The 22,221-nt window shown below is 43.0% G+C and overlaps 2 protein-coding genes across 2 annotated transcripts; one reads left to right on the forward strand and one right to left on the reverse strand.

Annotated features, from left to right (window-relative positions):
* The first annotated feature begins 619 nt into the window (after positions 1-619).
* Positions 620-7,120, forward strand: LOC134007260 (insulin-like growth factor-binding protein 5). Its single transcript, XM_062446551.1, has 5 exons — positions 620-1,373; positions 4,687-4,724; positions 4,877-5,029; positions 5,130-5,249; positions 5,520-7,120. Exons 1-5 carry the CDS (start codon positions 1,043-1,045, stop codon positions 5,649-5,651), a joined length of 774 nt encoding a protein of 257 aa, XP_062302535.1. The 5' UTR covers positions 620-1,042; the 3' UTR covers positions 5,652-7,120.
* On the reverse strand, positions 6,004-19,401 carry igfbp2a (insulin-like growth factor binding protein 2a). Its single transcript, XM_062446550.1, has 4 exons — positions 18,940-19,401; positions 10,237-10,418; positions 8,783-8,923; positions 6,004-8,620 (listed from the first exon to the last, which is right to left on the reverse strand). Exons 1-4 carry the CDS (start codon positions 19,313-19,315, stop codon positions 8,462-8,464), a joined length of 858 nt encoding a protein of 285 aa, XP_062302534.1. The 5' UTR covers positions 19,316-19,401; the 3' UTR covers positions 6,004-8,461.
* Positions 19,402-22,221: the final 2,820 nt, after the last annotated feature.

Genomic DNA, 22,221 nt, shown 5'->3' on the forward strand with positions numbered 1-22,221 from the left:
TTAGGCCTACATCATCCATCAAACATGCAACCTCTGTCACATCTATTCTTTTCACTTTTAAATCATGCATCTTTGTCAAGGTCTGGAACTATCCCAATCGGAACATTGGCTTAGGCTACAACACATCCCATACATTTAATTGTCATCGGATTTAACAACAGCAGTAACTAGGGATTTACTGAGACTCTAGATGGTCTGCATCAACACCTTCCTAAATTGACAGAAACCAAACAAACAAAAATATCTTAAATACATCTGGGTTTTATACAGTTAGACTACACTAGAACGAATGACTACCTAGTCTTTTTGGAAGGAGGGTTAGGGATTGTGTTGGGGTGATTTTGTCAGGGTTCAATAACTGTTACAGAGAAACAGCCAAATTCACATTCAGTGTCCACACTGACAAATCACTGTGTTGTAAATCCTCGCTCGACTGCGCCGCAGTCATAGGGAATTGTTGTATTTATTTGCCCCTTACAGCTCCTAGTCAAGGGAGCCTGCTTGGGAACGTGCCAGCACCCGCCTGGTAAACCCAATCGGAGTTGACAGGCGCGCCGCCCCTTTCAACGTCGTTTGACATACCCATCCTTTCTGGCTTTGCCTCTGGCAGTTTTTAAAAAGCCAAGATCGAAGATCCAGATCACATTCAAAGTTTAAACTACACGAGGATAGTCGACGGAGATCCCTCAGAGGATAGAGAGGTCGCTATACAGATCCCTTGGAGAGTATTTTAGGTGCGTAAAGGAAACAGGGGTACCAAAAAGACCCAGGGGTATTAACCCTGTTTTCAGACCATATTTGTGGTTTACAGTTTGACTTTTTGCATAAGAAAGTAGACTCGTTCAGGACACTGCCGTAAAGTGCGCTAAGGCAAGTGTTGCAGTGAGATAGGTGGCGTAGTCTACACCTGTGGATGCTGAGAAGCACTTTGGACATTGGTTGGAAACCCCTGATGACAAGACGCATAACAAGTACTCCATTACACAAAATAGGCAGTTGATAGCAGTGCAGGGATTTCGGAAGAAGGACATTTCAAGGGAAGATGTGGAGGAGTTTTACTCTCCTAGTAACGTTTCTCCTGAGCGAGTATAGTTGCGGCTCGTATGTGCCGTGTGAACCGTGTGACCAAAAGGCGCTCACCATGTGCCCGCCGGTGCCGATTGGATGCCAGTTGGTGAAGGAACCCGGTTGCGGGTGCTGCCAGACGTGTGCACTCACTGAGGGCCAATCTTGTGGTGTGTACACCGGGACATGCTCGCGGGGGCTCCGCTGCCTGCCGAAGAACGGGGAAGAGAAGCCGCTGCACGCGCTCCTCCACGGCAGAGGAGTTTGCACAAACGAAAAGATGTACAAATCGCTGCATACTTCACGGGGTAATCACTTAAGATTTTTTCTATATCTTTCTCTATTTATGCCTGTATTTATACCTACAATTACACTATAGATTGATTTTACTGATAGTTGTAGCCTAATTAGGAATCCCATTCTTTCGGCTTTATGAAATCTGTTCATTTTGTGGGTTTTCTATTTCGGCTGAACAATCATCGTATTTCGGCTGAACAAGTTAGGCTCGAACGTCACCTTAGTCTGATATATAACTAGTCGTAGTGAAGTCCTCATGAGTCATGATAATTAGACACTTTATCGTTGAATCACGCCTTGACTTTGTGTTCTTACACGTGTTCAGAATATCCTGTGTCAACATACCTAAATGTTAGCTGCGAGCGTAATGACCTCACGACCTCAATGACCATTGTAACGCGGTTGCGGAGGAGCCCCACCAACCTGTCATCTCAGGATAAAGTGCTGACATCAGCATGCTAACTGAAACCCGTTTTTTAAAGAGAAGGGCTTCTTCGTGCGAGTGACCAAGTGCCTTGGGGCTCGAGCTAAATACATAAGCCCAGAAGATTATAGGCATCTTCTCCGTTGCACCTCGTACCTTTCATGAGCGGTATATTAGGACTGTCACAGGTGTCTGCCGCGACCCCCACCTAGTCACACCGGCGCTGTCGTAAGTATCGTGTCGTGAGTAAAAATAAATAAATGCTTATTGTTTTTTGTGCATGTGTGAGTGGATTAGTGTTCATTGTTGGCATAGGAGAGCAACGTTTTCTCTCCAGTTGTTTTCTACCTCTCCCCTTTGGCTACCCACCCTCCTCTTTCCTCAGTCTCCCTTCTCCCTCATGTCCTTTCCTTACTGCCTTTCCTTCTCCTTTTCTATCCCTCCCCCACTTCTATCCCTCCCCCACTTCCCTCCTTTCAACCTTACCCGCCTCTCTCCCTCCTCTCATTCCTCCCCCTCCTCCTCCTGTCCCCTCCCTCTGTGCAGTGATCAGTGATTCAGCAGAAAGTATGTTTCTCCCTGATTCCTACTCTGTCTGCACAGTGCATCTGTCTGTGTCTATTTGTAGCAGGATTTACTGTAGTAAAAATCTTCTCATTTCCTGTTCTGGGTTAGTGCATGGACAGATATAGGGAGGGGAACAGAATGGGACAGAGTAAACAGGGTTCAACATTAATTGACAAATAAGAAAGAGCGAAATATAAAGGAAGGAAGAGAGAGATCAGAAGTATTTTCGTCATGTGTAATTCTAAGTGGGATTTCCAGGGACATGAATGTGTCCAGAAAATCCCAACACTGAATCCCCCCAAAAAAGAGGAAGCAAACCACCTAAAGAGACGTGATCCGTCAGCCATGAGATTAGAGTTGCGCAGGGCAGGGGATTAGGACATGATTGGAGATTGAGATGCTGGCTTATCTGTCACCCCTCTGGGCCTTCCAGAGAGAACATTGTCAGCGGAGGAGACGAGAGGAAAAGGAAGTAAAAAGGAATTCTCTTTTTTTTTTCCGAGAAAAAGCCAAGATGACGTCAGTGGGGGAGATTTTCTGGGTGATGACCCTGTTTCTCTGGGCAGCTAGGACGCTGCTTACACGCCACATCCTGGAAGAGGAGAATGGAGTAAGGTAGGGGAGGGTGGAGGAGGGAGAGGAAGGAAGAGAGAGAGAAGGAGGCTGCCGAACAAAGGGAGGGCATGGGGGGGAATATGATAGAAAGAAAGGAGGGGTGGATGGATGGATGGAGAGAGGGAAGTGGAGGAATTATAGAGAGAAAGGAATATTGTTATAATAGTATTAGATGACAAACAATTGTGCTGAAATATGTTCAGCTCACCATCTTCAAATCTAAGCATGAATTCTATCACACTACCTTGATTGCAAGAGGGGAGGAGGCAGTTATAGACCATAGAGAGAGTGATAACAAAGAGAGGGAGTCAGAGAGAGCAGAGAGACAACAATAGAAAACATGGAGAGAGCAAAAGAGAGAAGGTATTGAGTTGTACTCTTTCAGACTCATGAGTGACACCACATGCAGGGTCCTCTCAGTGGCTTAGAAGTCCTCTATTGGTTTTGACTCTGATGGTGTTGACTGATGGTGTTTGGCGTTGACTCAAATAGTGTTTGTCGTTGACTCTGATGGTGTTAAGTCTGATGTTGTTCACTCTGAGCAATCATGATTCACATGATTGCTCTAAGCAGGCCTGGCCTTCTGAATTACACTTCTTGTAGCAGAACTCAGTGGCGTGAACCAGCAATTAGGAAGACAGGTTAACACTATCGCCATCTAGTGGCTTCATCTTCACCATAAGGAACATCAACTCTTTCACAACTCAAGGGTGGTGTCCACTGGTGTCACAGGACAGCCAAGCAAATTTCGCCTTGTGCCAGTGAATACCGGCCTTCATGGTGCATTCACGTAATGCGGTGCGGCAAGTTCCAGTACATCGTCAATGAAATGGGTGATTGGGGGAAAGCCGAGGGGCGGTGAGGAGCAGCACGCAGTATAAGATTCACGTGTTGTGGGATGTAAATATAAGCTGATAAATTGTAAACATTTTGGTGGCGCCAACCAATCAATGGACCCCACATAACGAACATGCAGTGTCCCAGTGCTATATGATACATTTTTGTCTGATTACTGAGACTTACATTTACATTTAGTCATTTAGCAGACGCTCTTATCCAGAGCGACTTACAGTAAGTACAGGGACATTCCCCCCGAGGCAAGTAGGGTGAAGTGCCTTGCCCAAGGACACAACGTCATTTTGCACGGCCAGGAATCGAACCAGCGACCTTCTGATTACTAGCCTGATTCTCTAACCGCTCAGCCACCTGACTCCTCTAAACAAAACCGCAGTAATGCCATCTTAGCCATAACCAACCTTTCGTTTGTTTATTGTAAAACAGACAATGCAAATGTAACAGGTGTTGTTGCGTCGCTCGTCTGTAGAGCATCCTCAATTTCATGCCCTCTTCCCATAAACACCTACATCTTTGCCACCATGAAGATAGCTTTTTAATGGCGCAGGTGGGCTGTATCTATACATAGGAGTGAGTTTGACCAACTACTCGGTTTAACAAACAAGGGCGATAATAGCTAGGTATCTAGATAGTTAGCTGCATGTAGTTTCTTTTCACTTTGTGAACCACCACACAGAGCATTGAGCTCGTAATAGCACAGGGTTGCACAGCATGAAATCAGTGAAAGTGTGAATGCACCATCACACTCTCACAGTTTGAGGCTGGGGAAACACTTGATAGATACGTTCTTGATGGAATAATATTGGATCCGTTGTCATTCACACCGTGTAACTCTAATTTACCCCCCCTCCCTCCCTCCACAGTTGGGAACTCTCCTGACTCTATCCTGCCCCAGGCCAAGGTGAGTCGACATGAGTACCGATCTCTTAAAGATGTATCTATTACTGTGCTGCTGGTTGGAACATTTGGGGGATTTGGGAAGTTCGGTGAATTCATGAAGCAGTTCTTGGTGTCCTCCCCTTCTTCCTCCCTCCCTTCGTACCTTATTTCCAGGTGCCTCTGTACAGCAGAGATGAACAAATGAGCAGTAGGAAGGCTCAGGCTCTGAGAATGGCCATGGAACGTAAAAGACAAAAGGCCATGATCCACTCTGTCTCTGGTCTCGACTACTCTCCCCTCACTATAGACAAACTGCAGCCAGAGATTGTAAGTCCAGTTTCCATAGGTGCACACACACAGCAGTGCACAACATGAGCAGTGTAGTAATACATGAAATAGTTTAATTGGATGTGTATGCGTGTGCTAGGGTCCCTGCAGGAGAAAGCTGGATGGGATTATTCAGAAGATGAAGCACACCTCTCAGGTCATGGCCTTCTCTCTCTACATCCCCAACTGTGACAAGAAGGGCTTCTACAAGCGCAAGCAGGTACTCAAACACCAAACACGCACACACACTCGACTAGAATCGATTGTGACAAACGTGTCCTTCAAAGTCCAAGTATTTCCACAGAAGCATGCCGTTTGTCTCTCTCACTTCCACTCGCTCACTTTACCTCTCTCTCTCTTTGTACACTATCTTCCTCCATGTCTCTCTCCTTTCTCCCTCCCTCCCTCCCTTCCTTTCTCTTCTCCCCCTTTTTTCCACTCTCCCTCATCATCTCTCCTTCTTTATTCCCCCCCCCTCCCCTCCCCGCAGTGTAAACCGTCTCGCGGACGGAAGCGTGGGATCTGCTGGTGTGTGGACAGCTTTGGCGTGAAGCTCCCAGGAACTGACTACAGCGGGGGAGACATTCAGTGCAAAGACCTGGAGACCATCAGCAACAACTAATGAAAGAGAAAGAAAGAGAGAGGGAGGGAGGGAGAGAAAGATAAACGACAAGTAAGAGGCTGGCTTGGTGGTGAGGTCACACGCATGATTGACACGCTGATTCTCCTCTAGTTTGAACCGACTGACAGAAGTTCCTGACCCCTTGATCCTCATGTTAATCAAGCTCACAAACATAAAAAAGCCAATCAAGTCAGGGACTTGTGTGAGGTGTGGAAATATGTAATTGTGGTGTTCTGGACTGTCACTGATTTTGAACAGACAAGACCTATATTATATTATCCTAGATCATTGGATTGTGTGTAGGTACTGACAGACATAGGCTGATAAAAAAAAAAATGTTTTAAGCAACATGTATATTTCAGTCCTCTATCTTAAAGTTTTTATTAAAGGTAGTTACATACCAGATTGTATTTTTCAAATCTCTTATCTTGTTCACGTAATCTCAATGGGAACGCTCTATCCGGGCCATGGGATTCAGGGACACATTTATAGGTGACTGACTTCTCTGTTCAGAAGGGTTCTATGTTCCTTCAAAAGACTGTCTCTCTCAGTGCAACGAGAACAGCTTTCATCACTCCTGTCAGTCTTTCAGCACTTCTAAGTGTGTGTCTGCCTACCATGCATTCTCCTACACTATTGTCTGTGATGTTTGGAAGCACATTCCTCCGTACGTTCAGTACCCCTTGAAGACTAATCTGTGGTGTGTCTTGACAATGACAGAATAGATCCCACACACAGCTGTCTAGTTGTTGTTCAGCTCCAGCCTAAGAGAGAATACTGCCTCCCATTTACCTAGACAGGACAGACCCTGACCACATGCAAAACACCTCACACCCGAGAGGCCCCTGATCCCTGCCCAGGCAAATCTGTCTCCACCTCTGCTGGCTGCCCTCTCTCTGGAGAGGTGATCGCTGGGTTTGTATGTAAAACTCGGCCCCTTCTCTCCTATTCCACTTTGAATTTTGATTTACATACAAATCCATCATGTTGTTGAACAGGGGCAGCTGCAGCAGGGAGAGACTTAGACTTGGACCTAAGATTGGCATAACTATTTTGGAAATAGCTTGTCAAGAAGAAGCTTGTTTATATTGGGTTTAAGATTGCTATTATATTCAAGCATTACATTTGTCAATACAACTGAGTCGTAAAGTAAAAGGCCCCATCGTCCAGAGTTTTGTTGTTGTAGGTTATTATAGTGCTGACACAGGCACCTCAGCCCATGGCCTTCAACCAAAGAATCACTAAACAAAATATCTCGACTCTGTCTTTGCCTTGATTGCACATAAGACAAAAATGCAATGACATTTCCAATATTTCTCGATATAAAGAAGTAAGCATATAGATTCCATCTCGTATGTGAATATCACAGTGTAATATTTATTCTGTGTGTAATTTATGTAACCTTGTCTTTTTTTGTAATGGAAAATCAGTTATTTAAATAAAGTCATGTACTCAGTTATGTCAAGGTGTTCTGAAGTAGTTTCATTCAAGCCCACTGTCTTGATCCTGCTCCAGCTATATGCCATATGGAAACAAAGACATCTGTGTGAAATGAACCTTCACGTCTGATTGTAGGCAAGATCTTAGATTCTTAAACAAACAAACACGCCGCTTACAGTAGTTCACATCCATTTAATCATGTGACTAATCTTACAAGTCATTATCCATATCTAGATATTCTGAAATTCTACAGGTGTTCCTAAACGTCTAATGATGTGTGTGGTTTGTAAAAACAATAGTTTACAGGAAGTTATTTCTGTACAGTATTTTCTACAGAGTACATAAGATGTGTGGCCTTTTCCAAAACATCTATGACTGGAAATGAAGTAGTAATCTGAAGGACATGGCATAGGTGTTGACATCACAGTAATATGACCCATGACATCTTGGTGACATACTGACACTGTGGTCAAAAACTATATGAACAGAAATACACTGACATCGTGTTAGTACACTATGACATGTTAGCAATGCACTGTGACATCATGGTAGTACACTACGCCAGTGGTCTTCAACCCTGGTCTTCGGGGGCCCCTGTCCTGTATGTTCTAGATGTTTTCCTGCTCCAACACACTTGATTCAAATGAATGGGTTGTTCTCCAGCTCAGCAAAAGGGTTGAAGACCATTTCCAACAACATGCCATCACAGTTGCAAGTGATTATGTCATAATATACAAAAAAATCATGGTTAAATACAAAGGAAAGCACATTACCAAACATCTAAAGGCTCGGCACAGGTAGTTGTTAAGATCATATCACTTCAGAGTCTTTGGTCAAATCGTTTTACGTTACATAGCTGATCCAACATGGAACGATTTGTTTGACAGCAGTGCACAAAGTACACACGTGTGAAGAGATTTGGTCCTAGTCATGACCAGTCTGTCTCCAGGAATCCCCCTTGACGAAATGTAAAGAAGGTGTCACGGCAGGGTTTAGACTTAGATTTATGGGTAAATGTAGTCCAATATAAACTGCAGCTGAAATGGAGGAACTGGCTAAAAGTTATTTCCGCAATAAAATGAACTGAAATGATCATTCATTTAGAGTATGTTTTATCACAATGTCCTCATTACTTAACTGTTGATTCAGCCCCCAAGCTAAGACACAATCTGGTGGCTACGTCTTCAAACGTACAAATGACAAACAACAAAAATGTACTGTCATTGTACCAAACCAAACCAACCAAACTAGAAGTAGTAGTTGTATAAGCACATACAGACACACACAAACATAACATATAGCTTACGGGTTTCAAATACTGTTTCCTGTTTGTCATTCATGACTGGTGCTTGGTGGGTATCTGGGCCGTACTATTTCTGGGGTAAGACGGGGGGGTCCATCTCGGGTCCGGCTGCATACTCGCTGCAGTTTGGGTCTCCCCTCACAGTGGGGGCTGCTAGGATGGGCCGGCCAGTCTGGGGGTTAACGCACCAGCACTCCCCCCTTTGGCCATGCAGTGACATCTTACACTGGAAGGTCAGGTGTGTGTAGGTGAGTAGGTAAATGATCTGGAGATATGGCTGCGTTGGTGTGTGTGTATCGGTGTGTATCTGTGTATATGTGTCTGTGTGTTATATATATATGCACTGTTCCTATAACATCAGATGTATGTAGATGAATGAATGAGTTACCTGTTTCAGGTTATACTGCCCTCTCTTGTCACAGTTGGGGATGTGCAGGGCGTACAGGTCCTCCAGGGGGCCTCGGTTGTCTCTGAAGGGCATCTTAGAGATCCTCTCCAGAACCTGGTCCAGCTCCAGCTGACACTGGGTCTGTGATAACAGATGAACAATACTGACTCACACTGACTGACCTTTGACTAAGAGAGAATGTTAGGAAAACAGAATGAAAGACAAATGGTTTTGGCTGACAGAAACCGAGTTATGACATTTTTAATTACGAAGCATTTTAACCTCCTCTTGGAGAGTGTAGCACGCCACAAATGTGTGACCTTACAACGGCTCACACATTGCCACAGTCAGCTTTTTCCATAAGGTGACTGGTAAAATAATAATGTTTTTTACTTTATGATGATACAAGGTTGAAATATCACCCATGATCCCTCTTTGACAACGCCAATGTAATTGACGTGGTGTTATATGAAAGTGAGAAACAATCCAAAATATTCCTAATATCCACAGTTATGTCTCCTACACACTTCTATTCGTGAAATAGATTACTCTTGACTGGAGCAGTTTGGCAGTGGTCAGGACACAGTCTTGCCCAATATATCTTGATGTAGAGCCAATGATAAAAGCAGGGCAAATTAAGCTGTTTTCAAACTTGGCAACTGAGAAATGTCAAAATCATTACTCACAAGGTTCAAAATGAGGTATGACTGAATAAGGCAAACATGCTATTTTAGAAGTTGTCCAATGATGCTTAAGATACAAAGTTTGGTTGATTATGTCAAACTTGATCCAAATGTTATGCTGCTTAGTCCAAATTATTATGTTCCTTAGTCCAAACTATCTTGAGTTACTTAATTTGATTCACCAAGTTGAATCCATTGATTGGTAGTTTACGTTGATGTACACTACTAGGAATCATTTATAATACTGACAGGGGCTTGGGAACTTCACTGTTGATGTCTTAGAAACTCTAGAATCTTTGATCACCACATCTGTGCAGCACCAGAGGGGGGCAGCACTGCACCATGATTAGCCAATCCCAGAACACAAATCAGTCGGTTAAATCTGAAACAATGCTCCACCTTTTTTTTTTACTGTTCAAAACATCACCATACACAGGAAGTACACTACTTTCAGCTTTGAATACCAGCATCATGCAGGCATTACATACAAACGAGAACGTGTTAGCAGTGTCTACCGCTAGGATAATGTACATGTTGTGTTGGTACAGTATATTTACAGTATTGCGTTTATCTCAACCAGCTTTTGGTTCCTTCACACCCCATAAGATTCCTGTAGTCTAGGAAATGATAGGACATAATTTATTGTCCAGTGACATGCAGTCCCACCAGTGTGCAAATTATACAATGACAATCGGGGGGTCCAAGTCTTAATTTGGGGGGGTCAGACCCCCCCCAAACCCTCCCGTAATTCACACCCTGAGTCCCACTCACCTGCTTGGGTCTGGAGGTCTTGGGCTCCTCAACCTTGTTGCTCTTCATCTTGGTCATCATCTCCTGGCGGTGCTGTCGCACAGCGCTCTCTTTGGGCCCCAGCCATGGGTTCTCCTTGGCAGGCTTCCTCAACACTGGGATCTCCGTCAGAACCAGGTCGAGGTGGAGGTCCCCTGTCTCACCTGGGGATGGAGGGAGGAAGGACAAAAGACAGTGGTGCTGTGTCACTGTGGAAGCTAGCCTCCCTCGAGGGAGGATGGCAGTGTGCCCCCTCAAGGGTTCTGCTATTATGCTGGTATCGCCGTTGGTCCCTCCTGGATCTGAGATTCAGCAACCCTGCACAACATCTACAACCCTGCATGACATCTGCAAGCCTGCAGTGCATCTGCAACCCTGGACATGTGCAGCCCTGCACTGCATCTGTAACACTAGATATGTGCAACCGTGCACTACATCTGCAGCCCAGAACAACATCTGCAACAAAATCTGCAACCCTGCCTACATCTGCAACCCTGCACAACATCTGAAACCCTGCACAACATATGCAACGCTGCACTACATCTGCAACCCTGCACAACATATGCAACGCTGCACTACATCTGCAACCCTGCACAACATCTGCAACCCTGCACAACATATGCAACCCTGCACAACATATGCAACCCTGTACAATATATGCAACCCTGCCTACATCTGCAACCCTGCCTACATCTGCAACCCTGCACGACATCTTCAAACCTGCGCTACATCTGCAACCCTGCACGACATCTGCAACCCTGAACTAAATTTGCAACCCTGGACATGTGCAACCCTACACGACAATGCCAGATTGTGGAATAGATTGTTGTTCGTCCCCACAAGAAAAGTTCAGGTTCTGTGTTCATAATTATTAGACAACCAACTGATTTTTGATTCTTGAAAACAAGAATAACGACCAGGTCGCACATACAGTTGCACTTGCAAAGTGTTTCTCCGAGGCATAAAGGTCAAAGGACAGGATTCACAGTAAATAGAGAAAAATAAAGATAACTAAGCCAGCAGTTGTTCTACATTTTTATAAAAATGAATACAAATATATAATGTATTAATAGATAAGAAGGCAGTGGCTGATTGGCCTTGATTTCAACACCGGAGTGAGGGGGGACACTAGTACTGTAGAAATCACAAACCCCACCTGGAAAGGGAGGGCAGTAACGCTGTAGTACAGTGAGAACAAAGGACACTGTTACTGTAGTACAGTAGGACGTATGTGGGACTCTGACTGTAGTTCGGCCAGAGACATGGGTTAAACATTGACCAACGTTTTGAAGCACTTCTCTCCAAACAGATGGAACAAACAATGGCAGAGGTCTGCGAGTCCAACTAGATGTGTTTTTTCTGACAACAGACAGAGGCCTCCAGGGCCCACATGGAAGGCGACCTCTCTCCAGGCCCTTCTCTCTGGAGCTAGAGAGAAATGGAAGGATAACACCGGCAGTAGGGGAGGTGTGTATACAGTGTGTGAGGGAGAGACTTTGAATGTGTGTGTATTTGTGAGAAAGAGAGACAAAGAGAGAAAGACATTCTGACTGTTTTTATTACTATGTCTAAGAGAGATTCTCAGTGTGTTAGAGTGTTACAGACAGAAGAAGAGAAAGAGAGAGAGAGAGAGAGTGAGAATATGTTAGAGAGAAGGAGAGAGAGAAATAAGGAGAAAGTAGGAAAGAAAATGAGAGAAAGACAGAGAAAAAAGAGAGAGATTATGAGTGTGCAGGAAGATGGTCTGAGAAGATGGTAGAAGGACTATCTATGGGCACTTGAATGGTTATGTAAGAACTGATACGGTTACTAAAAGTTTATTAAGTAACAAAGGGACACTCCTTGAAAATCTCTGGTTTCTCTTTGAAGACGTAGCTGCAATACAGGGAAAGCAAACGTCAACTGGAGTCAGGTGCAATGCTATTCTTGTGGGGACTCACCATTCATTCCCATTGAAAATAGGAACCCTAGCCCAAACCCTGTTTTCCCCAACCCCTAACCCTAACCTCAACCCTAACCCAAAAACTGGAACCCTGATGCTTACCCTAGTCCCTAACTCTGAAATCAACTCTTAACACTAATCCTTAACCCGTTAAGGAGTAGCATCACAAATATGTAAGATTTCGAAAGTGGGCGCCTCAGCATAACGTTACATATTTGTGATTCGAACATTTCAATTGATTATTTTCCGATAGACAAAAACTATGCGACAAATGCCTTAGTATGGCTTTAGAATATACTAACTAGAAGGCTAGCAAGTAACACTAGCATGGTAGTAACATTGCTACTGAGTATAATGCTAGGTAACTTAGCCCGGCAGCTAACTAAGCTACGTTAGCTAGCTACCATTTTTAAATAATTACTTACGCTGTGGGGACCGTTGGAAATATTTGGAACTCACTCAGATAAAGGTAAATGGAATTGTAACCCAAACACTAATTATAACCCTAACCTATTAAAAATAGCGCTTGAACTTGTGAGGACCAGGAAAATGTCCCCACAACATAAAATGTCCTTGTTTGACTAGAAGTCCCCACAAGAATAGTTAAACAAGCCCTCCCCACACACATACGCACACACTCACGTGGCTGGGAAGCCTTCTGTTATCTTCTATAACATAATACCTTTGGTCTTCAAGTACACTTCAAGTAGTTTTGACTCAATAGAGGAAACCTGAGAAGTCTAACAACACACGCACGTAAGCACACACACACAAACACACACGCTTGTGCAAGGTCAGGACCCCACTCTGGATGGACACCACACCTTCAGTACACACTGTTCCACTGAGGTGGGCTGTTGGGCTCTGCAACACCAACAGGGCTTAGGGCTTCCTGTCCGGTCTGCTGCTTGAGTTAAGACTCTCACAATGGGACTCGGGAACTTCTTGCTTTTTATAGCAGATGCTTGTAAAATTCCCAGAATAGCACACTGGGGAGAAGTGTCATGACTGGCAGCCTAGATTGTAGTCAACCAAGCAAATCATAAGGGGGTGGGGGCTGGCTGTGAAACATGGCGGGAAGTGGGGGGTGGGTTGGTTGGTTGTCATTCACAGCAACATACTGTAAATACAGTAATTGTATTATAAATACTTCAAAGAACCCAATCCGGAAATCATAGAAACATAATCAAGTGCCACATGCACCAGCAGACAACACCAGGAAGTTGGGTATACTGTATATAACATTTCAGCTATATTGATCTATATATTCTGTCAGAAGCCCGGATACAGTTGGTGAACGCCAGAATGCAACACACTTCTTAGAAACAAGACCTGGGGCCTAATTTATAAACGTTGTGTACGCACAAATTAATGCGTATGCCAGTTCGTACGCAAACTTTGGGATTTATAACAAATTTCAACTTGTAAGAATGTGCTGTCCTCCACGCACACTGTGACCCATGCATACGCACAAAACTTGAGAAATGGGAAACTGTGACTCCAATTGCAGAAGGATGAAACTCTTGACAAACCTACCTCCAAGTTGATAGCATTGTGAAAAATAAATCGAAATATAACCTCACACGTGTTACATATGAAGAGTTCACTGTAGTGCACGCACAAAAAAACATGATTTCCGATAAATACAAACGGAAAAATCTATTTATGCAAAAGAACCCCTCAAATACATACAGTTTAATCGGGAATAATATTTGATTGGATCTATAATCACTTCTTGCATGTTATGAATTGTAGTCTCATAAAAAATTAGGTGAATATGAGAACAAATTAGGTTAAAGCTGATGCTGTTTCTTCAGTCAGGTAGATGCAAATGCAGTGTCATGTATGTTCACATGTTCGTTGCGTATAACTGTCAATATGATAATGGCCCTGTCATTGTCAATAACAATCAGTGCATTTACCACACCTGAAAGTGTTAGTAACCCTGACTCTATTCAGCTAATAGAGTCAGGGTTAATTTGGGGCGTGTCAGTGACCATTTATAGACAATTATGGGCGTTACTTGTAGTAAGTAAGACGCTCGCGCACGTGCTCCAGAAAATTGTGATTTATAAAGGAAAACCGGAGTGGGATGTGCATGCGCACTGTTTTAAAATTATGAATATTTTTGTTTCTCTTATAAATGAGGCCCCTGGTCCCTGTACTACGAAGCAAGTTCAACACGCCCGGGATAAATTATCGTTGTTAAATTGTAAAATATGTAATTTTGTAAAAAATGTAAAATATTGTTGTTAAATAAATTATCTTGTTTCACTAAGACTAAGAACCGCAATTGCGCTAAGTAGTATCACGACTGTGGTTGTCAACTCCTAAACCCAACCTAGATTTCCCCAATTGAGCGATGAACTCGTTCACATAAAAAGGGGCGTGTTTGCGAAATATGACCAATTACGAACATGGACCCTACGGTGGCCGACATGTGCAAACGCGCTGCAAATTAAGAAAACACATGCAAATAGACAAAACACATGCAAATTAAGAAAACATCTTCATGAATTTTACAACACATGTTCAGCATTCAGCAAACGCGCTGCAAATACACACAACACAACCAAATACATAAACGCGATGCAAATACATAAACGCGTTGCAAAAACGAAAGCACGCAAACCAAAAACGCTGCATCCAGTTTTCACAACGGAAGTTGACCAGGCCTGTAGGGGGAGCGCTAAGTGGAACAGCTTGATTTTCGGCCCCACGGAGCGAAAGAGAGAGAGCATATGAGAAGTTTGGACCAACATCGAAGTAAAGAGGCGACATAAAAAGGTTAGTATTCATTTTTACATGTGGCCCTCCTCTTTTACAGTTTTTCAAAAGAGCAACTTCGATTTTGGTCCCATTTCCAAAACAAACTTCTCAAACTTACGGTGTTGGTCTCTTATCTCGAACATAACCTGCTACAGAGCAGGTTAGGTGTGCAGCATGAGTTACCATGGTGATTTATCCTGGTAAGACATGAACCACCATCGTGACACTTACAATCCAGAGTTAAACCTGAAGTTACAACCTGAACCCTAAATCTGGCTTTGAAGTATAGGGCTCAGGGATCAGACACATGCTCCGCTTAGAACTCACATACGAAAAACTACAGAAGGTAGTACAAATACTGAAAATACACAACTTGATTGCTACAAGATTGAGATTGAGCAACAACAAAAGTACACTGTCAGACCGTAAACTAAACGAAGCCAAACAACTTTAGAGTTTAGCAGAAGGCCAACCGTCCACTGAGATCGGTCTTGTGGGGTGGTTTACGTTCAGGTGATGCCAGCGAGTGGTGAGGAGTTCTAACTGCAAATAAAGACCATCCATTGTCCACATCAGCATCTGCAGGGACTGTTTTCCTTGAAACACGTATTCAGTTCTCTGTTTACCTTTCAGGTTATCTGGCCTGAGAGGAAAAGAGGGAAAGAGAGGCTATATGGCCTGGAAGAAGGGGAGGGAGAGAAACAAGAGACAGAAAGAGAAAGAGAGAGAGGGGAAGAGAGAGATAAAGGGAAGAAGTAGACAGACATAGGATGAGAGAGAGAGGTATCTGAGAATGAGTATTGGACAGGCCCTGGCTCGTATTTAGAGGTCTTCTTCCAACTTGCCTTCTTCTTGCCTGAACTCTCTCTCTCTTGGTCAAGCCAAACTCTTAGGACGAAGGGTTTCAAAAGGGTGCTTCAGTTACTTCTGTTAGGAAGAAACTTCAGTACCTGGTACTGTACAACCTTTAACTCATATTCTTTTCTATCAGTACCAGATCATCGTTGATTACATTTGTATGTTTTCTGTAGTATATATGGTACTTGCCTTTTAAAATAGTGTGTGTCACTTGTGTATTGTGATACTACCTTGTGTAGAATTTGTTTATGACCCGTGTTTAACTGTGTTTAACCTTGTGTGTAACCTTATGCATACCATCTTTAATTTACTGTAGTATTGATGGGTTAACATTTAAACTATTATATAATGATTTGTTTTTGTCCTGAACACAATTTGTTCTCATCTGTGTTCTTTGGGGTACATTTGACTCTAAGCTGTTTTAGATGTATAAAACATATTCAAAATATCAACGTTTAGGTTGTTTTGGATGATATTCTGGTGAGATGACCAACAATGTTATGGTCTTCAAAACGTTCCCTTTTCTCTAGGGCCCTAAACTAACCTTCAACTCCTAACAATTCCTCTAACACCTCTCACCTAAACAGTGAAATGTTATGGTGATTTGGATCATATTCTGGATGTATAACGGGGGTGGGGATGTATTATTTAAAGGGATAATTAGGCAGTCAACATAGAAACATTAGGTAGCCTGGCACATAAACTATTTTAATCATATTCATTTTCTGGAGGTTTAAATTGCAAAGATGAAATATGTTGAAGATAACAGGAGGATTAATTGGAGTTTTGGGCTTGGGCAAATTGAGCATTCAATACCTGTACAGTATTGAAGAATGAAAAATAAACACATCTTTCTCTTTTTCTCTACACAAATGCAACATTCAAATCTCACAAAACCTTAGTCATCACCCCCTTGCAGGCACATCTACCTAGTTCCAGAGGCCAGCTGTGTGAGGGGCAAAGCCCTCTCTAGAGTCCTGGAGCACAGGAACCTCACTCAGCTCAACATTCAGACTGTTTGTCTTATCTCCAAGCTCCCCAGCACGGGAAGGAGAAAGGAGCAAGGATGAACTGGGAAAGAATATGAGAGAGAGAGAGAGAGAGAGAGAGAGCGAGAGAGAGAGAGAGAGAGAGAGAGAGAGAGAGAGAGAGAGAGAGAGAGAGAGAGAGAGAGAAAAGAGAGAAAAGAGAGAAAAGAGAGAAAAGAGAGAAAAGAGAAAAAGAAAGAAAGAAAGAAAGAGGGGGGGGAGTTTATACTGGAACGCCACAGAGGCACGCAGGGATTCTTGGCACAGGGGCTGGAGGAGCAGTAGCTTGGGGGGCTGCTGGCACAGACCTGTGCGTTTTGAAGAATCATGGGTGTTTGCGGATTAAAGGGGGCTATTTCTGTCTGGCGGGCATAGACTGGGCACCCTGGCAGGTGCAGATGAATGCCCATTGTTAGCCAGCCCTGTTATATCAGAGGTCAGGGGGGCAGACAGCAACATTTCCATTGAGTTTTTTTCCCCATTCAGGTGTGAGTATAATATAACAGATATGGTTTTGGTTGTAAAGGAAGTGTGACTAGATAGGTGGACTCAATTTTAACAGCTGTATCTTCTTACAGGGAAGAGAGGAAGGAGAGAGAATAGAAGAGATAGTGAGAGGGAAAGAGAAAGAGGCAGAAAGATAAAGAGAGTGAGAGAAAGCGATAGAGGAATATAAAGAAAAACAGAGCAAGGAAGTTGTGAGAGAGAGAGAGAGAGAGAGAGAGAGAGAGAGAGAGAGAGAGAGAGAGAGAGAGTGTGTATTTTTTGTAATATTTGTTTTTTTTGTATTTTTATATTGTAAATTACGGCAACTTATATTTTATTTTATTGTATATTTTATTTCATTCTAATTCCACTTAGTACTGCTAGTTTATGTACCGTTAGTATAGATAGTCCACATATTTAAATTTTAGGTCCCTATATGTTTTTTGTATGCACCTTCCTGCCAAAGCAAATTCCTTGTCTGTGCAAACTTTCATGGCGAATAAATCCCATTCTGATTCTGATTCTGAGAGAGAGAGTGCACCCTCCATCAGTTCAGGGTGCAGGATCTTGTCAATCTAGATGATCTACGAAAAGATGTTGACCTGCACAGGACACACCTGAACTAGCTCCAACACATAACCTAACACTTCATAACATGCTATATGCTGTAGGTGACAGTTTGCTGTGCCTCCACCCCCCTCTCTCCCAACCCTGGTCAAAGGCTGAAATCCAGCTCACAAAGATCAATGCTGCATTCCTGTGCTTCAGGCTGCTCCAAACCTGGGAAATGGCAACTGTATAAAAAAAAAAACATTTATCAAATGTTCTATCACAGAGAAAGTGTCATTGCAGGAATATTATATAATGTGGTCTTGGGTTAGGCAGGATGGACTGATGTCCAGGTGTTGGTTGAGAACTACAACTAACCTCCTCACTGTCGACAGAGACAGAGGCCAACAAACCTAATCGTTGTTGACGTTGTTGACGTTCATGTTGGATGGATGTCAAACCATGTTTGCTGTAGTGATTGACAGTTACAATTATTCTGGAGCAGGGGTCTACAATCCTGTTCCTGGAAAGCTACCATCCAGACTGTTTTCACTTCAACTTCAATTTAGCACACCTGATTCTACTAATTAGCTGAATGATGAGCTGAATGAGGCTATATTATTTGCAGTTGAAGTGAAAACCTACAGGATGGTAGCTCTCCAGGACCGGAGTTGGAGACCCCTGTTATAGAGTATAGGCTATTACTGTCACAGGGAACCAAATGGGTATGTGACAGTTCAATACAAATAAAATGGTAACTGCTTCACATGTTGTCTTTGATGCTATGAGACATTACGCAAGTTGAGTGGTAGGCTACACTAACGCACTAACTAGGAGTACAGAATTGGCCTATCTAAATAAATAAGAAGTCCTTACTCCACGGTGGGGTCATTATTTGCAAGACAAGGTGAGCATTTATTTGATATTTTAGACTTTCCACATATGATAGTGCTTTTATAATTTAATAATAAACAGACAGATATGAGGTGCCATCTATTGAAAATTAACTTGCTTGCCCCGCATGGCAAAATGTAAACCTTGGATTAAACTGACCGCGTATATGTTCACGATGCTCTGGATTCCCGTTTGCCTCGATGTCCACTTGGTGTCCGCACAGCCCTTGCCCCTCGACCAGTTGCTCTAAGGGAAGCTCGGAGTCCGGCTTCGGGTAGCACCGCAGCCCACTGGAGCATCGCGGAGTATACACACCGCACAACTCGCCCACTTGCCGGGCGCACACGGGACAACACCCGCACCCCGGTTCGCGCACTATCTCTGCACAAGTCTCGATGAGCCTCGGACACGCAGCCTGTCGCTCCGCGGTGCAACTTGGACAACGGAACACCATCTCAGCCAGGGAGACACCCGCGAAAGTGGACACCGACAAGAGCAGTAAGCTGCAGCCCACATACGACATCATTATCGGCATGAAACTTCGGTGGGTGATTTCATGAGCTGTGGAAGGCAAAGTCAGGTATGAGATGAAAAGTGTGCATGCGAACAGGTGAAGCCTGCGGTAAGGCGGTCTGCTTGGTCCTAGTGACGGTCGAGTTTGTCCAACAGCTGGTTAGACAGTGCAGTATGGCGCGAAATTAGTGCCAGGAGAGCGAGCTCTGTAAAAACGATTTGTAACTTGCAAAAAAGATTTGTGTCTCTGTAGAAAATGATTCGTGTACTTGCAAAAAAAAAGTTTGGTGTCTCCGTAGAAGAAGGCAAGATTTGTGTACTTGCATAAAAGATTTGTAACTTGCAAAAAAGATTTGTGTACTTGTAAAAAAAGGTTGTGTCTCCGTAGAAGAAAAAGATTTGTGTACTTGTAAAAAAAAGTTTTGTGTCTCCGTAGAAGAAAAAGATTTGTGTACTTGTAAAAAAAAGTTTTGTGTCTCCGTAGAAGAAAAAGATTCTTGTACTTGTAAAAAAAAGTTTTGTGTCTCCGTAGAAGAAGGCGGGAACAATGCTCCCAAAACCATCTAAGCCAATCAAATATAGCCATTTCTGTGTCTAGTATCATTGGACATTTTCGTCTGTCTATCACACAAAGAACGTCAGCGAATAAGAACAAAACTAGAATGCTGATGAATTCAATGGCGAGTCATTTGGTAAGTAGCTCAAAATATCCATTTAGTCATTTAGCAGACGCTCTTATCCAGAGCGACTTACAGTAAGTACAGGGACATTCCCCCGAAGAAAGTAGGGTGAAGTGCCTTGCCCAAGGACACAACGTCAGTTGGCATGACCGGGAATCGAACTGGCAACCTTCGGATTACTAGCCCTATTCCCATCCATGGGCATGTACCTTTAATGTAACATTTAAAGATTATTCGGTTAGCACACTCTTAACAGTATAAATTAATGGATAAGAGTCGTAGTAAGTTGAATAGTTTTTTAATGTATATATGTATTCGGATATTTAATTAGACGACCAGTCATTAAACCTAGCCTTAGTTGGGCAATGTGCAGCTAAATGGCAGGGAACTGCCGCGAAATCAATCAATATAGTTAGTGGTTTTCATTCAAAATGAAAGCTGGCAGTAAATAATACACTCTAGAGTGAAAGATCCATATCTTTTTAATTTATGCGCTTAACTTTCCCAGCCAACATTTGAGATCTATCCAGTGTGTCCAGCTCATGTTTAGTTTAGCATGGCGAATACACCAACATTAAAAAACATGTAAAGTTGTGAACGCTTAGTATGATGCTTACCGGCTGCAATTTAGCTGCACATTGTCCAACTAATTCTAGGTTTAATGACTGGTCGTCTAATTAAATATCCGTATACATATTTACATTAAAAAACTGTTCAACTTACTACGACTCTTATCCATTAATTTATACTGTTAAGAGTGTGCTAACCGAATAATCTTTAAATGTTACATTAAAGGTACATGCCCATGGATATTTTGAACTACTTACCAAATGACTCGTCATTGAAATCATCAGCACTCTAGTTTTGTTCTTATTCGCTGACGTTCTTTGTGTGATAGACAGACGAAAATGTCCAATGATACTAGACACAGAAATGGCTATATTTGATTGGCTTAGATGGTTTTGGGAGCATTGTTCCCGCCTTCTTCTACGGAGACACAAAACTTTTTTTTACAAGTACACGAATCTTTTTCTTCTACGGAGACACAAAACTTTTTTTTACAAGTACACAAATCTTTTTCTTCTACGGAGACACAAAACTTTTTTTTACAAGTACACAAATCTTTTTTTTCTACGGAGACACAAAACTTTTTTTTACAAGTACACAAATATTTTTCTTCTACGGAGACACAAAACCTTTTTTTACAAGTACACAAATCTTTTTTGCAAGTTACAAATCTTTTATGCAAGTACACAAATCTTGCCTTCTTCTACGGAGACACCAAACTTTTTTTTTGCAAGTACACGAATCATTTTCTACAGAGACACAAATCTTTTTTGCAAGTTACAAATCGTTTTTACAGAGCTCGCTCTCCTGGCACTAATTTCACGCCATAGTGCAGCTGCAACCGAGCTCTTGCCTGCTGACCTATATGGTCGGGAAAAATACACAAAACTGAGGCAAAAAGAGTACAATTTAAGTGAATTCGTTCATTAAGTCTTATTTTAGGCAACACTGGTAGGACATGACCCATTGGACATGACCCTGACGGAATTCCTACTGTACAAGTAGTCATAATCTTCTGAGGAACTGTCACTGTCACAACTCTGGGGGTTGTCTTGTAAATTATTTAGTTTTTTTTCCGAGCCGTAGTATTATATGGACCTGTTGCATTGCTACAGTAATCATACACACAAATATGTATTTATTTTTTGAGAATTCTCCTGACTAGGAGTCAATCAGAGCCTGAGGGATACTTGGGCCATGCAGGTCAGTCGATACACAGGCTCTGTTGTAGGTGGTCTGAGATACTGTCCTCCATTGGATGGTGCAAGACCCTGAGAATGGGAAAGTGTGATTGGGAAAGGTTGCTTTAGGTCAGCCACAGAACCTACGTACGCAGTTTAATCTGCAGCAACATTATGGAAGTGGACGGGGAAACCATCTCGAAAAAGGAAAACGCTCCTGCCTGGCTGGGCTGTAGACAGCAGCATTACTGTACATACTGTAGCTGCTTGTTTTAATCAACATGCACCTCCCTCTCCATCCCCTGGTATAAATAAATAAACAAACAAAAATATTGTGAGCATTCCTTTCATGGACACCCCCCCCCTCTCTCTCTTCCCTCCACTACGCCCCTACCGCCATCCTCTCCGACCTCCCACCCCTCGTTGACATGTCCATTGACACCCTATTAAAATGTGACAGTGTTGCCTCCATGCAGGTGTGACAGAGGGCAGCTGGGCCC

This window comes from Osmerus eperlanus, chromosome 21, assembly GCF_963692335.1.
Source record: "Osmerus eperlanus chromosome 21, fOsmEpe2.1, whole genome shotgun sequence".
NCBI classification, from domain to species: Eukaryota; Metazoa; Chordata; class Actinopteri; order Osmeriformes; family Osmeridae; genus Osmerus; species Osmerus eperlanus.